Genomic DNA, 16,438 nt, shown 5'->3' on the forward strand with positions numbered 1-16,438 from the left:
GTACGACCCCTAGAAAGGGGATCATATTTCTATGTAGAAAGAATTACTACATTTTTTTTGAAGACAAAGTATGTTAGCTGAATTTGGAGTTACAGCTTCCTTAGAAGATTTGTTAGTGAGTTTTTGACTTAAGTATTATCACCTTAGCTTTAAAACAGCTTTCTGATTTGTATTTCTGTACTGCAAAATCTTTTCACCTGGTGTAATTAATGTTTGATTAAGCAAAGTATAAGGATTACAATCCGAGCGATTTCAAGTAGCAAGATTATAGGTGATCTAAATCATGACATATTTTCTTAATTGTTGATATGATAAATCTGTTAAAGAAAAGTTGCTTTTTGTCATACATTTCAATGATTTATGTAGAGAATGCGGTAGCTATTCTGTTTACTCAGTGCTGAATGAAGATCTGCTGCCTTTCTGTGAAGTTTGAGTAACGCTGATCAAAAATTACCAAATGGTAGGTGCTTAGGAGTTACGCTAATGATTGAGCCCCTGAATAGCTGCTTTCTGAATAGGAGATTGCACCTCTGAGAATAAAATAATTTTCTCCCACCCTCTCCCCCCGCCTTTTTTCCTCTCCTACCCCTCTCTTTTTTTCAGGGTACCTTAAAGTTTCTTTGTCAAGTTTGGCAATACCTACTTTAATCTCTTAATTTCTGAGATAAAATTATTTTCAATAGAACTGGAGGTGCTTCCTTTTCAGAGGAAAAGTCCTAGTTTGAAATGTGAAATGCTCAATGACTAAGTGAATGAGGTACAATGCTCACTGCAGAAATGTACTTAGAGGTTAATTCGAGTTTTTTGTCCTCTTTATGGTCCTCTATACACATCCTAAAGTCTCTTCAGGGCAAGGAGATACTGAAGAAACTGCCCTAAGGCTGTGCTTGTTGGGATGGCCTAGACAGGACATTGAGTGCAGTCCAGACCTTAGAAGGTCCTGAGGGAGATGTAGACTGTACAGAGCTTCTTCACTCCAGCTGCAGCTCTTCTTGGGTAACCAGGGGAGTGTGAGAGGCAGGGGAGAAAAGCTGCACTATGGGCCTTCTGGTACCCTTAAGCTATAGGGGAAGGGTAGCAGCAGAACATATTTAGGGAACTTTTGAGTGTAGTAGTAACATCTTTCAAATGCTTTTTGATTCATCTGACTTCTTAAGAATATAAAGAGAATGTCAGCTAACTTTGTAAGGTACATAAATCTGTGTATGGTGGACCAACATGTAAATTCCTTAATTACCTTGCTTGTTTTCACTCTAAAATTCAGTCTGCTTTTAATTAATATATATAGCCTAAATTACAAGGCAAAGAAAATGTCATTAAGCCTTAGTAGGGTCTCTCAAACAGATGTTAAAATTGATTTATACCGCATTTAAGCGTGTTGTTGCAATCAGAGATGAGTTTGGAGCGTGCAAAAGAGCATTACAGATTTTTCTGGTTATAGAGTTGGGAAATCTTCTGGCAGCAAACTCAGCTTGGCAATATCTTGGCAGGGTTAATGTCCATTTGTTTCTCATCTTACATAAAAACTGCACCTCTGTGAGCTTTATTTTCTCTAGTAATGCTTAGTAAAGTATCTAAATGGGACCAGTAGATGCAGGGGAAAGCATTTCCATCTTCTTACTATCTACAAGACTACTGCTATGTTGAAGATTAGCATCTGTAATAGGGTGGTGATGAAAGTGAACATCTAGAAGTGAGCAACACTGGAGAAATTTTTAAAAGTAAACTTCTGTTGCTGGGAAGGAAGAGAAATTGACCTTAGGTAATCTTACCACACTAATAAATTTTAAACCTGGAAATGTCTACATTCTAATGATGTTTTGAAAAATTAGTTATTAATAGAGGAATTATGTTGTCATGTCTTCAACATGTTCCTGACCTTTTATCCATTCAGTTATGTGATACAAAATAGGATTCCATCTGACAGGATTCCATCCAGCAGAATGCTGTGGAATGGGACACAATGGGAAATGCACAAATGGGAGAAATCAATGTCAGCTGTTTGAATGGAAATGTAGGAGTGTGATAAGAAGGAAAAAATGTTCTGGACTTTTACTCATATTTTTTTTAACTTATTAAAATGTTTTATTTATAAACAGGTTTTTGTTGGCCTGATCTAATCTGTTTTTTTAAATGGAATTTTTCAAGTTAAAAATATGTGTCATGGATGTTAGTATTACTGTTATACAACAGTTTTGTAGAGTCAAGTATTTCAGTGACCTGGTATGTTGTGGTTCATAGCACAAAGTATCTCCTTTACATTGCTTCTGAATTTTCTGTTACTTGGATGCCTTTGTTCCAGTTAAGAAGCATTTGTGGTGTGCATCAAATCCAGCCCAAAATTGCTATTTCGACCATGAGCACCAGTGACTTGGTGTGTGGCATTTTAAATGATGCTTCAAATTAAACATTATGTTTTTTATGCCCAAGCTTTTGTTCTATTTTATCTTTGCAAGAACAACATCTTTTCTGCATTTCTGCTTTACACAGCCACACGGAATACCTGAATAGACTATTATGACACAATACTTTTATCAGTGTATTTTTAATTAGCTGTTCCTGATGGTATAATCATGGAGTCATAGAATATCCTGAGTTGGAAAGGATCCAGAAGGATCATCAAGTCCAGGTCCTGACTGCACACAGGGCAACCTAAAAGTTAAATGATACGTCTAAGAGTTGTCCAAACGCTTCTTAAAAACTGACAGGCTTGTGGGGAACTCTGTGTTAGAGCCCTGCTCTCCACAGTAGGAGTTTGAGCAGGGAGCACGGTCTCTTGTGGTATTGGGCTTCCAATACAAGACTCTACAAAGACAGTAGATCTTTTGGTTTTTGCTGCTGCACCAGTGCTGGAGCTGCACAAGTGTAGAAGAAGAAAATGTAGTTGTTGGGAAGGAGGAGTTGCTGGGTGGAACTTTACTTTTTTTTTTTTTTTAATAATGCTGCTAATACTAGTTTTAGTGATTAATGTTAAATAAAATCAGACCATTTATTACATCTTTTTACAATTTTGAAATCTCTTTGGCGCAATAACTTTGACTATACATTTTATCACATGACAGTACACTCCTCCTTGCTGTATTAAACATGAAATATATGTGTTTATATTTGCTTGAACTATTACGGAAGGCTAAGAAGTGGAAGGTGACAGAAGTAGAACATGCAATTATTTAATATTGTCCCTGAATCCAATGGTTGCTTATAAAATGCATTGAATAGGATATTATTTGGGCTACCTTTTGTCCCTTATTCATGTATAGCTGCTTTGGACAGTCAGGCATGACTGCTGCTTCTAAAGTAACAGGGATCTGACATTTTAGAATATTTCTGTTGAGTTAATTTTGGCATATTGCTAAAATATTTCCGAAGGAAACAAGCTAGCAAGAGGAGCTAGCAGTTTATGATGTAGCCAAGCCTGGGTGGAATTTCACAGGACAGAATAGAAATACCACAGCACAGTTATTTTCTTTCTATGAAGCATCAGAAGCTTGATATAACTGATGCAGTGGTTGGATACTTTTCCAAAGTATGTTTGCAGGAGCTTATGTGTTGGGTTTGTTTTTTAATAAATTAAAAGAAGGTGCTTGGAAGGTCAGCAACAAGGGTTGTCTCAGCTTTCCTTCTAAAAAGTTTGTACAAGCTGTTGGAGGTGTCCAGTAACTTAGAACTGAAGAACGCATCTGTGTGTGCTTTTGCAGGCCAGTGTATCCCTACTCAGGAATGACTAGACAGGAGCCAGTTCTGACTGCAAGTGTGTTAATCTTGGTTTACATCTGGCTGACTCAAAAGCGTGGTTCTAGGAATGCCCAGTTGCCTGTTGTACGCAGCCAGGTGCTTAAAGGCTGCAGTAGCGAAGAGTGACCTGGCTTGCAAAATGAGTTTTAAAAGCTGCATCCAGTACGCACCACTCAAGTGGTTAGACTACTCTGATCTGAAAAAAATACAAAAACTAAAAAAAACAGAATGTAATTTATTGTTATCTGTTCACATTCTCTTCTTCCAGTATCTTTCTTCTCCCTGAAAAATATTTTACAAAAAGATGTCTACTGTGATATGCTTTGAATAAGCTTATTTTGTGATATGCTTTGAATAAGCTTATTTTGGTTACCTTGAATTCTAAATTTTTCCTTTTTTATTACCATTGGGATGAAGCAATGGGATTTGTACAGCTTCCTGTTCAGAGTGTGCTGAGAATGTGGGAAAGTGGGGCTAAAACTCAAAGTTTTTCTTTGCTCATCACTGTTTTCTGCCTCAAGAGTGAGGTCAAAGCATTTAATTTTTCATATCATGCTGTAGTACAGTGCAATAACCTCTACCTCAGCCTTGCTTCTTGAATGTGTGGGAGTGTAGAGCTTGTTATTTTTTATTCTACAGGTCTACATGCAATGTAGGGGTTTTTTTGTGTCTCTGAATTTGAGTAACTACCCTGGAGAGAATTGAGACATTTAGTGTATTTTTATGGTATGGCCATTAGCATCCAGGTCAGTGGCTGAATTTTCTGGGATGCCATTACATCATGAGGGGGAATTTTATCATTCCATCTTCAAAAGAAACTCAGCTTCGCAGAAGACCTCTTGTCAAACATCGTGTCTGTTACAATTTTTCTACTCTCTTTAGTTTGTAAGGCTAAAAAAAATAAAAGGAATCATCTATTCAGCCATTGCAAGATAATCTTCTTAAACTAAGAATACTATCTCTTCAAAACACTCTGATTACAAGAATGTGATCTCAACTAACACAGCTGCCAATCAGCAATTTAATATATTGAGGCTCTGCATTTTATATTTATATTTTTTGATGAGTTACAGCATTTTAAACAAACAAACCCTACAAACTAGTGTATTGGAATGTTTCTGACCTGCCTCAGGACTCAGTTTTTTTCTTCTTGGTTCTTTTAGCACTTCTGCTACCACTCTCCTTTTTAAAAAAAATGAAGAATATACTTGTATTTTGTACTCTAAATTTCATCTGCTTTTGCATTTTCTTACTTCACAGGTTAAGCTTTTTTCTCTTAATTGTATTTGTCTTGCAGTGCAGCTGTTAACGCACAAGAACTTTTTGTTTTGTTCGTCTGTTTTGTTCAAAAAGTCTTTGAACAAGCTATTGGCAGAAAGCATTACTGCCTTAATATCCATCAGAAAGTGGTTCCTCATGTTGTGCAATACAGCGTGATACTTGAAAGCTAGTGACAAGGTTATTTGAACTCTGAACAAACTTTGAGAACATATTCCGCTCATTTTCCTTTCTTGCTGCTGTTGTCAAGTGTTCTTTATTTGCTTACAGAATGAAAAAGCTCTTAAGGGTTTTTTGAAGGCAGTGTTGAACATTTGACAACAGAAATGCATGTTTTATCTCAATGAGAAAGTATGACAATATGCATTGCCACTTAAGTTTATCCTAGCAAAATTAGCAAAACCGTAGTTGTAGTCATTATCAAAATTAGCAAAACCATAGTTTTAGTCATTAGCAATTAGCAAAACCAGAGTTAATCATAAATACAAATCGGTAGCTCCTTACTTATGCAGTTTCAAGGGAGCCTTTCTTAGTATAAGGATTTCTTCAGTTCCCATCCAGTATAGCTTCACATTTCACATGACACCGGGAAGAAGAAGCAACAAAATGGCTAATTTTTCTTCTCAGTCTTCAAAACTGAAAGCCGTTCGCTTTCTGCATGAGCAGATGCTTTACGCTTAGGAGTTCCTGGCTACCGATGAGGAAAGTGGAAAAGCAGCTGCTGTTAATTGAACAGTAAAGACTTCTGTTCCCAGCCAACCACCCATTCTTGCCGTGATGGGATGTGGAAGAGAACAACAGTGTCATGCCTAAGTTTTAGCCAAAGACCAGAGGTCACGTAACTTGCAACTGCAGTCTGCCTTTCCAGACACCAGTTAACGCTGCCCATGCAACTCGGTACTGCAGGAAGCACAGCTTTACTGCTAAACCAGAGAAAAAGAAAAAAGGAGCCTGCCCCAAACCTAGTTTCCTACAGTTCAAGAAGCTGCAGCATCTTTAAAGCTTTAAAAGGCTGTTCTCTCCGAAACATTTGTTTAAAAGCTTATTGTAAGACACACTGTAATTGTATTTTTCTAAAGAAAACAAAAAAAGGAAGAAAAAAACCTCTCTTTCCATCTTGCTTCATTTGTTAATTCAGGGAGTGACTGAAGATTAAGGCATTGAATAATTATCTCTTAGAGAATCTTGCAAGGTTTATTTGTTAAAATGTAGCACTCTATTTTCAAAATGCTTTACACAACTATTTTTTGAGCTTTAGGTACTACTCTGCTGTAAGGGACTCTGAAACTAATAATTTTAAAATGCAGTAAAGGATGCTGTGTCCGATCGGTCATTTCCTTTGCTGCTGGACAAATTTTCTTTTGTCTTTTCAGATACTATTTTTATTTCATCTAAGTAAGGGAATTCTAAAACTGGTTATTCTTTGGGGGAATAATAGATGAAAATATTTTAGATTGGTTTTTAGAAATGATGTACGTGTCTTAGGTGTGTTTCCTAAACATTAATTTCAGTTGACCACTTTCTTAAGGCTGTCTGTGATAGTCTTACTCTCTCTTTCTAGGTGGTGATGTAGCTCATGAAACGGAAGATGACAAACCCAGGAAAAGCCAAAAAGATGATGAAGAGCAAATTGCCAAGTACAGAGAACTTTTGCAAAGTATCCAAGAAAAAGAGAAAAAACAGGAAGAAAAGGATATAGGAATGGAGATTAAATGGGTTCCAGGTAAACTTTATTTTTTTCTTTTACTAAATTGGAGGATAGCAGTATTGGCCTGCTAATAGGGATATAGTCTAAGGGGTTGGATTTATAGTAGGAGAAACTCATCTATTTTCAACATACATTGAAATTCAGATGGATTGCTATGAGAAGGAATAATATGGCTGTAAGCTTCTCTTTGTAGCTTATTGTTTCGCCACGGGTGGGTTTTTTGGGGGGCTTGCTTTTTCATTCATTTACAGATTTTTCTTGAATAGAATTCATGTGTTTGCCATAAAGTCATAAAACATACCTACGCTTTTTAAAATGAAAACCGGTATGATTTGGAAACATAGCATAAAATTAGAGGAGAATGGTTTGATAATCTTGCTTGCATAATGCTGAAGATTTGGGGGAACAGAGAAGGGAGAAGTCTAACCTCCCAGTGAGACTTCTCTGTGGGAAGGAAAGCTTCCAGGAAGAAAAGTTGGGGGATATTTGGTTGTTATTTAGTGACATCCAGGTTTTGATCTGAAAATTAAAAAAAGATCAGTTCATCATATAGCTTCAGAGCAGAACTCATCCTGAGATCTGAAAACCAATGCCTAGGTTTTTTTCCTTTATGACGAAAAGGCATTCAGACTGATTTTTATGTTTTTGTTTATGGGTGTGTGCTTTCCCTGAGATGTAATAAGCCAGTTCAACAACTCGCAACATCCAAAAAGGGAAAGGTTTTCACTGTGGCCTCTCCTTGATCCTGGCCCATAGCTCATTCTGACTGCCTGTACGAGCCCTGGCACTTGTTAGATCTCTTTGCAGGCTTAGTTTTGTTTGCTAAAATGACAGAACTACTCTGGAAAAGACGAAAAAATCTGGATCTTTTCCAGTGTTGGGGAATGCTCAAAGGGTTGAATGATGCAGTCCAAACACTAGGGAAGTGTTACATTACCTCTTCGGGGGCAGCAAGGTGCTGTATTGGCTCAGTAAGTATAGGACTGCAAGCTGTGTGAGGGCACGGCCTGATCTGTTAGAAATACCGAGACCAGAGACATATGGGAATACAGCCGCTTCACCACTGATGTGTTAATTCCAGCTAGGAATGCATATCTAATTACCTGATTTTCACTGACATTATTCAGAATTCATTCAGGTGACTTCTGTTGAATATAAATGCTCACCTTTAAAAACCTGTTCTGGTCAGTACTGAGTCAGTGAAATTGATTGAACTGAATGGAATAGTTTTAGTCCTAGTTTTTTATGAGATCTGTATTTGAATGTATACGCTGACATTAAAAATAGTTGTGCTTATAAAATTCCAGTCATTTCTGGCATGAATTCTCCCAAAACTTTGTAGAGAAAGCACGTATCATGCCGAGATAGGACATGTGCTTGCTAACACAGCTGTATCGTCATGTTTTACTTCATCTGTCCACAGCGTGTCAGTATTTGCATTCTTGATGTTGCTCACTTAGTAGCTTTAATTCATTGTGTCACTGAGCATTGAAGGCTAATGGATTTTGATACATAGGTAACTATTACAAGATTTTTACACAGATTTATTGTTGTCACCTTTCAGACTGAAGGTGGAAAGCACAGTCGAAACAATTGCTGCTAGGAATGTGTTCTGTGTTTATATAGGCCAGGCATTGTACAAACAGTTAGAAAAGCTACCGTTTTTTGTGTTGTTTGGAAAACACAATTGGGGTTTTTTTTTGTTTCTTATACAGTCTGTCTTCAGCACAATCTTGCAAATTGTATGAGTGAAGTTCTGTAAATTAAAAAAGTCTAAGCAACCTCATGTGTTGACATAGTTAGGAATCTAGAGCAAACGATTCATTGGAAGAGATGAAAAACTTTTAAGAGAGTCTGAAGGAAACTCTCTTTAGTCTCTCTTGCACAGGGAGAGCAAGAAGTTTTCTGAAAGGCTCTTCCTCTTAAAACTGCCTTGCATGTTACAAGCAAATTACATTAACATTTGGGACCTGTAGTAGAGATGGAGTCCAGTTCCCAAATACGCAGGCTCCCTGTTTCTTTGCAACTGAACTTGACTTTAGAAAATTGGATTTGTTCTGTCTTACATCTGGTCCAGCACCTTCCTTACCGCACCTTCTTGCGGGGCTCCTAGGACTTTTGCGATATCCTCATTTCTTCTGAGGGGGGGATGGGGAAAAAAAGCCCAACAAAAACAAAACACTCCTTTCCTGATAAATATGACTGACTTTGTCTAGAGTCAGTTGGATGTCTGTGTGCTGGGTCAGATTTGTTTATGTAATGGTGCATATGTGCATGTGTGCACAATGTAGTTTACATGGGTATTTTACAGTATTTTATGTCAGTTTAGCAACTATGATTTTGCAGTATATGTTAGTGTTTCCTCAGTTCTTACCCTGAAAAAGTTAGAGTAATATCAAAGAGCAGACGTTCTGGAAATCATGGAAATGTTCACTTGCCTTTGCTAGTTAGACTATTCACCTCCACGAGGTCAATCAACACTGCTGTCAGCCCCTGGAATACGGTTTTGTCCAGAACAAAAGTCCTAAAAGGGAAGACAACTGTCTTGTCTTTGCTTTTGAGTCTAGTGTATGGGAACACTTCACCTGCTACTGATCTCAGGCAGCATTTGGAGAGGAGGTCCTGCACACCTGAAAAGAAGACTTTTACTTTTTAAAAGTAGAGTGTAGTCAGCACACACTGAATAGTAGTTTATAGCTCTGGCAATATATGCACAGTTGAGGCTATGCTTTCTTATGAGAGAGAAGTACATTAGTTACTATGTTGGGTTTTTTTCTTGAACAAATGTGCTTGTTTAAATTCCAAAACAACTTAATTATGTTCAGTTGGAGCATTCTGGAAATTCAAAAATAGTTTTTGTTATAATCTCTTAAGACTCCTTAATTTTTTCAGAACTAGTTTATGTCTGTTGAAATATTTTTATTATCAAGCTCTGCCTTAATCTGCTTGACTTATTGCAAAATCTTTTTCCAGCCCAAATGTTTAATTTACAGAGTTATAACAGTTAAATCTAGGAAGCTTTTCAGTTGAAAGTCAGAGATTTGAATTAATTTAAAAATTTTAGTTTTGGCACAAATATTTACACATGGTTGTAGAAAGCATACTTTGTGAATGATTCAGTTATTCTTGAATCATAATAGTTTTAAATAAACCACAGTGCCAGCAAAAATAAATTAGATGTAGTTCCAGCTCTCTTTGGTCGGTTTCTTTTAGACACAAAATCAGTGTTATATTTAAGCATCCATCTGTTTTCTTAATCATATCTGATGTGAGCAACAATTACTATGCATCCTTACCCAGCTCCCAAAGCTCCCTTTAGAAGGTGAAGAGGGAAAAGACCACAACTGCGTTTCGTGATGATATACAGCCATTTTTTCATACGGATTTTATTTTATTTATTTACTTAATTGGACTTAAAAATTCTTCCTTTGGGAAGAATGAGATGTAAATATTTAGCTAGGCTTAAAGGAAACTTTAAAAATTGTTTTCATCAGAAGTAGAATAGCAGGCAATCATGTCTCTGTAGAAGTGCATAGTGAACCCCAACTCCATGTTGTTACAGATTATATGGAGCACAAAAATGGTCATATGGAATATATATCTCAATCTGTATCAATGCTTAGCATGTCCTCTGATTGAAGCAGTCTTACCTCTTGCAGCACGGAGCAGCGCATGCTCAGCTGCGCGTGGGCTCAGCACTGTAGACCTTCACACTTGACATCTTAGCTGCTACGCATGGTGCGTTTTTTTTTCAGGCCGTTACACTATGTTAGGAAAACTGTTTTGACTTAAGATGTCTTATCTTTGGGGGTGAGTAGTTCTAATGTTATCAGAATATTTCTGTCTGCCATTCCTTTTAGCTACCTGCAACAAGGTGTTTCTTTTTTCTGGTAAGACATTACATGCAAGATGAACTTGCTCATTTAGATTTCCTGAGAACGGAGAAGTATCTTCGTAGCTTGTAATAATTGTCACAGTTGCATGCTGTTAAACTTTGAAAAGTTTTCAAAACTAAGTGTTTAGAGAAGTAAAAATTCTGTCCTGCCCACCCTCCCTCACTCTCCCACCAGAGTGAGAAGCGATATATTTAGGTTTGTTGTAGTATTTATCACACTTGTAATTGTGTAGCTCAGGTATGATTTAGTTGTATGCTAATACTAGATGACATTTTTTTCCCCTCTTTTCCTGGTGCTTATTTGTGAAGATTAAGTAAGACTAGTGTGATACATTTATTCTAAAAAAACCCTTACATAGATAAGGGTATAAATTAGCCTTTTCTATGACCAGTTAATAATTCTACCTAAAGTAGACAATTCCTTTCCCCTTCTGCAATCAAAAGTCTTTTGACCACTTAAATACACTCTTATTCTCGGGAAGTGGTCTGGACAGTAGTTTCTAAGCCATTCTAATCTGTGGAGAAACTCTAATGCCTTTCATGATACTGCCAAATACCACAAGAAAGGGCTGTATTTTCCTCAAGTCCTTCTGTGCCAGATGGATCAAATGATTCCATTTTCCAGGCAAATAAATCAGAAATCTTGTAATCTCCTTTGAGATTTTGGGTCTCTCTCTTTCTGGAGATGTGACATATATTTTTTTTAATCCAGTATTTACTGTCTTCAGAGACAATCTGCAAGGTCGTTACCTGACCAGTAATTTTTTCCACAAAAGTACTGCAAAATAATATCCAAAGTATAATAGTGCTTCAATTTCTGAGAATCTGCTGACTCTCTTTCATGGACTTTGGAGATGAAAAGGTGTACAGTTGGAAATAACTAAATATTTGTTCTTACTGTATGACAGGGTTGCTTAGTGGCACTTCTTTAGTGAACCTATACGATATCCTTCCTTTATTATGGCTCTGCATTTGTTTGCTGGTTTAGTACCCAATTTTAGTGGCGGTAATGGTTTGCCACTTACTGTTAATTCTGGCTTCTTTCCAGGATAGTAGAAGGATGCTTTATCCATTTGGGTTTTTTTGGGGTGGTGTTTTTTGGGGTTTTTTTTTTTGGCTCTGCTCTTTTCTTCCTATAAGGCATGGTTTAATATGATATTAGATCTTGTCCACACTTCATGTTTCAGACATATAACCAGCTCTCCAGCCTTTGAATTATTTTTGGATTGTAGACAAATGCAAGAACAGGAATTGGTGTTTGCAGTTTTTCAGAAAAATGTTCTGCCTGCTTTTCTAAGGGTGGGAAGAACTGTCCATGAAGGCTGCCCATTTTTTCCATTATGAACTCTGTTTTCAGTTCCTTGTTACTGAGGAGAGCTGGAAGGAATGATGAGGAGTGGGGACTGGCCAAATGAGAAACCTGGGAGTTGGGAGAAAGAATGGGATCTAGCCTAGGACATCTGGAGAGGTCCAAGTATGATTTCTGAGCAATAAAATTGGTACGAAGGGCGGGAGAGTAGGATTTGGTTAGGTGAGGGCTGGACTGGGATGGTAAGAAAGGGGTGCTGAAGAGGGACAATTAGAACGTAGAATTGAGGAAGAGACAGCAAATATCAGACTTCGAGGGGGAAGCAGAAACATGATTCTTACACACTTCCAAGATTTATCAGTCATGTCATAAAAGAGGATCTTAACTATAGGATACCCAACCTATTTGTTCCAGAAGTTTAAAAAAAAAAAAAAAAAAAAAAAAAAGAGAGAAAATGTGTAGTGAATGAAGCAAGGAGTCGCAGGTAGGAGAAAAATACTTTATTGCTCAGGCTGTTACCTCCTGCCAGGGAAGTGGATTCTGTCTCTCTGCCACTGAATTCTGCTCCAGTGTGTTTCAAGGCAAGTCAGTTAATCTCTTTACATCATGAAGTTTTGTTTTTGCAAGTGCCTGTCTTCTGAAGAACCGTATAAGCTGCACTTGAAGTCAGTAGTTTTCCTCATAACGTGCAAGTGCTGTGTGGTGTAAAGACTTTTGAAAAACCATTCTTAAGTGTGTCAAATTTTTCACCAAAAAATGAAGATTGCCTTTAAATTCACTGTTTATTCTAGGTTTACATGTAGATGTAAAATGGGGATATGGCAGTTATTTAATGGGTTCTTTCTTAGGGTGATGTTCTTACACCATCGAATACTCTAATGATACACATTATAGGAAACTCTGTTCTGTTTCTAGAGGAGGGTTCAATTATGTTTGGTAATTTTGCTAGGCATTATTATGTTCAGTAACGTAGCTATATGTTGAACAGTAACACGAAATATTGAGTAGCTACATGTTCATGATATATAGATCAAACCGTTAAGATCCTCTGGAAAAGGAAAAATGTGATCATGTGGTGAGAAACTATCAGAATGCATATTTACGAAAAGGCTAAATTAAAGATTAGGACATACTTGTGCATGCAACTTCATGTGCTAGGCATTGAAACAGTGGCAGTCTGTGCTAAATTAAGGAATTTAATGTAAACCTTATTAACATATCCAAACTTAACTGTCTGATCTTGTTACACGAGAGCTATTTAGAGCCAGATATGTTGCACTTCCGAGTGTCCTAGAAAAATACACCCCATAGAAAACTGTCATCCTCTAAAGTAAAGAGGAAACTTCTTCCAGCAAAGCATTTAGCCACCTTTCTCAGCTGTTGACAGGTCAGGAAACAAAACTCGAGGGCTTCTCTTACACCATACCCATAACAAAAGGATACTGAAGAAGTGGAGATCTGAGTTAATGGTCTAACAGTTAAGAGTTCCTTACTGAATCTGTGAGAGAATGGAGTTCTTCGATCTTTCCGTTTACATAACGGTTAAGTACAAAAATTACTTCTGGTAACTTGGTGTGGTTTATTTCTCTTGCTGCCCTTTTTGTTTTTTTTTTAATTGGTCTTGAATTATTACAATTTGAACTGGTAATCAGTGATAACAAAACATTCTTTAAAGTACTTTTTTGTTTGTTTCTTTGAGAGGCTGATATGTTTCAAGTAGTCTATGCCCTTAATTTCTGCTTCTTGTTAACAAATACTTTAAAAACAAAACAAAAACCCAAGCTATTTACTGTAAGCATTGAATCTGAATCTAGGTTTATTGTCATACTTGTGTACTGGTTTTCAATTTTAGGTAGTTTTCTGTTGTTAAAGCAGACTGGTACTAAGTAGCTTGGAAAGGCTAGATGACTTGAAAAGTAACTTTATAGTTTAACTTAATGCATTTCCTGTTATGTCATTAGTACATAATGCAAGAAACATTTTGGGGTTTTTATTTATGTTTTTCTGTGCTTTCTAGCTGTGGATTTATTTTTACTTTAAATTTATTCAAACTATAGCTTATTGTTCTCTTACAATGCTGGGCGAAATACCTGGCCATCAGAGGTACTGCAGCATTGTCATAGTGTTATCAGAGGACAAGTTTCAGCAGTGGAGATGCTGTTTAGAGTAACTCTTACTGTGTGAGCGAGGCATACTGATACAGCAACCACCAGCTAGTAGCTGCAGAGCGCCAGCTATAGAGCTGGTTCAAGCTGGCTGTGAGATGACCCTGTATTCTGATAGTGATTTAACCTTTCACAATCGTTGTCAAGTCACTTCATCTTTTGTACTTTGTTTTGCCATGCACAAAAAACGGGAATGACTGGACTGTATTCAAAGTGGTTTTGTGAATCTTAACCAATGGTAGTAAGGTACATTAATTATAAGGGCTCTGTATATGTCTGTTGTTGTTATTTTTATTGTGTTACTCTCATACTGAAAAAGTGCCATTTGTAGACCGCACAGTCTAATGTCTGGAGAGGAAAACTATCTGGAGGAATAGCAAGAGCGTTGGGAATCGGGTATCGCATAAGCAAGTTCTTCTGACTCTTGTACAATTTATTACTGAAGAAATATTTTATTTAGAAAAACACATCCTGCAACCTGATCTTATTTTGAAGATGTTGTTTTAAGCAATATTTACATTGTTTTCACAGACTTGTTAAAGAAAAACTAAGTGATTCCTTTACAAATGAGAAAACAGTTGATTAAAAAAAAAAGCAGATTCGTCTCATTTCTTTAACTCACTATTTTTTTTGTTCTAGGCCTCAAAGAAACTGCTGAAGAAATGGTCAAAAACAGGTTGGAAGGAAAGGATAACCTAACTCCATGGCAAAAGTATCTAGAGAAGAAGAAAGAAAAAAGAATTCTTAAAAAAAAGAGAAAGGTAATGTTTGCATCGGGCACTTGGGGTGGAGTTGTTGGTTTTGTTTTTTTCTCTGGAGTTGCTGTTACTGTTGTTTTGGATAAACGGAATAAAAAAATTCTATCACTTCTCGTTCTATTTTAAGGTTTGAATGTGCAGTGGAAATGTTTGATTTCATGTGGAAAGACTGAGAATGCCTCATCTAATTTACAGAGCAAAAGAGTGTTCAGGGTACTACTGCTCATAAATAATATGCTTACACAAAATTTTGTTTATCAACTTGAATTTTTAAGATACGCAGATAGAGAAATGAGTCATAGTAGCAGTTTTTTAATTTATATTTTTGAATGCATTAGGAAGGGTCTTTTTGCTACAGTATACATATCAGTTCAAAGTTATGATCATGATAATTGTAGGTTTGGAAATTTTTGGCCTAAAGGAATAGAGACTTGTTTTCCAAAGCTGCAATGGCAAAGTATTACTAGCCATGAAGAGCAATTACTCTGAATATAATTCATGTTGCAGGATAAAGTTTTTAAGAGTAATATCTACAACTTGAGTTATGCTGTGCATTCCAGTTAGTTTTAACTGGCATTTGATGAATAACTTCTTAAACCTTTAAGTCTTAATGAGTTAACTTCTTAAACCTTACAGAAGATGAGTGCTCTGAATAGCATAAGTAGCACTGTTAGGTAGTAGAGCAACTTTTGCTGGCATAATATTCTGTTCTGTCTGATAAATTAAGTCAAGTGTTAAAGTGTATGACACAGTACTTCCAGTAATAAACTTTGTTCTTTTAAATCCAGACTCAGTCTTTTTGAATTTCAGAGCACAAAATGAAGCTTATGGCTCAAGCTTTTCCCCAAGTAGAGTTTTTGTGGAACATAAAGTAAGGACATAGCAATGCTGTGATCCTGTAATTTGTTGACATGGTTAGCTAATGCATCACAGTTTGTGGGTGCAGTTAGTAAAGAGCCTTAGAACATATAAGTAGCCCTTCTTCAGGTACACAAAAAGCTTTCAATCTGTGAAACAGGTTTTAAATCGTTGATTTGCTTTTACTAGCAATTTTTACTGTATACTAGTTTTATGATGTTCAGCATACAATATTTCAGTTTTCATGTTCATAGTTACTAACAGAAGGAATATCTAATTCCAGTGAAACTTTAGTAGTTGTTTACACATTGATTGAAATAATGTTTGTGCTTTGTTACAGGCTGCTGCTGAGAAAGAACTGAGTGAAGATGAAATCCCATCTGATGTTGATCTCAATGACCCATATTTTGCCGAAGAATTTGAGAAAACAGGTGGGTCAAGAGGGGTGACTTCTGGAATAAATCTTAAATAATGAGCTTTAGAAACAAAGTTGAGCTAGAGTAAATGCAGAGGTGTCATTTGCCTAAATTTGCAGGTGCTGTTCTTGTAAAATGATGCATATTGCGGTATGTGGGAATGGTAGGGAACACCTAAGTTCCTAAGAACCTAAGTTCTCTTAGCTTTCACCCGAGACCATTATTTAGCCAATTTCCGGGGATGACTGTTAGAAACAAGCTGACCATCTGCTCCCCTAAATGTTCCAGAGAAAAGAACTTCATTGCTTTCAAAGAC

The 16,438-nt window shown here is 36.7% G+C and overlaps 1 protein-coding gene across 1 annotated transcript in view; it reads left to right on the forward strand.

The window, feature by feature from the left end:
* The window catches only part of ESF1 (ESF1 nucleolar pre-rRNA processing protein homolog), a gene marked incomplete at its 3' end in the record, with an annotated part of 31,970 nt that overhangs the window by 8,767 nt on the left and 6,765 nt on the right, over positions 1 to 16,438 (forward strand). Inside the window, exons 8-10 of the mRNA XM_081997589.1 lie at positions 6,575 to 6,736; positions 14,730 to 14,851; positions 16,047 to 16,137. Coding sequence (XP_081853715.1) covers positions 6,575 to 6,736; positions 14,730 to 14,851; positions 16,047 to 16,137 — 375 coding nt within the window. The remainder of the gene's footprint in view (positions 1 to 6,574; positions 6,737 to 14,729; positions 14,852 to 16,046; positions 16,138 to 16,438) is intronic.

Source organism: Phaethon aethereus (assembly GCF_964289735.1).
Source record: "Phaethon aethereus genome assembly, chromosome: 3".
In the NCBI taxonomy this organism is placed as follows: domain Eukaryota; kingdom Metazoa; phylum Chordata; class Aves; order Phaethontiformes; family Phaethontidae; genus Phaethon; species Phaethon aethereus.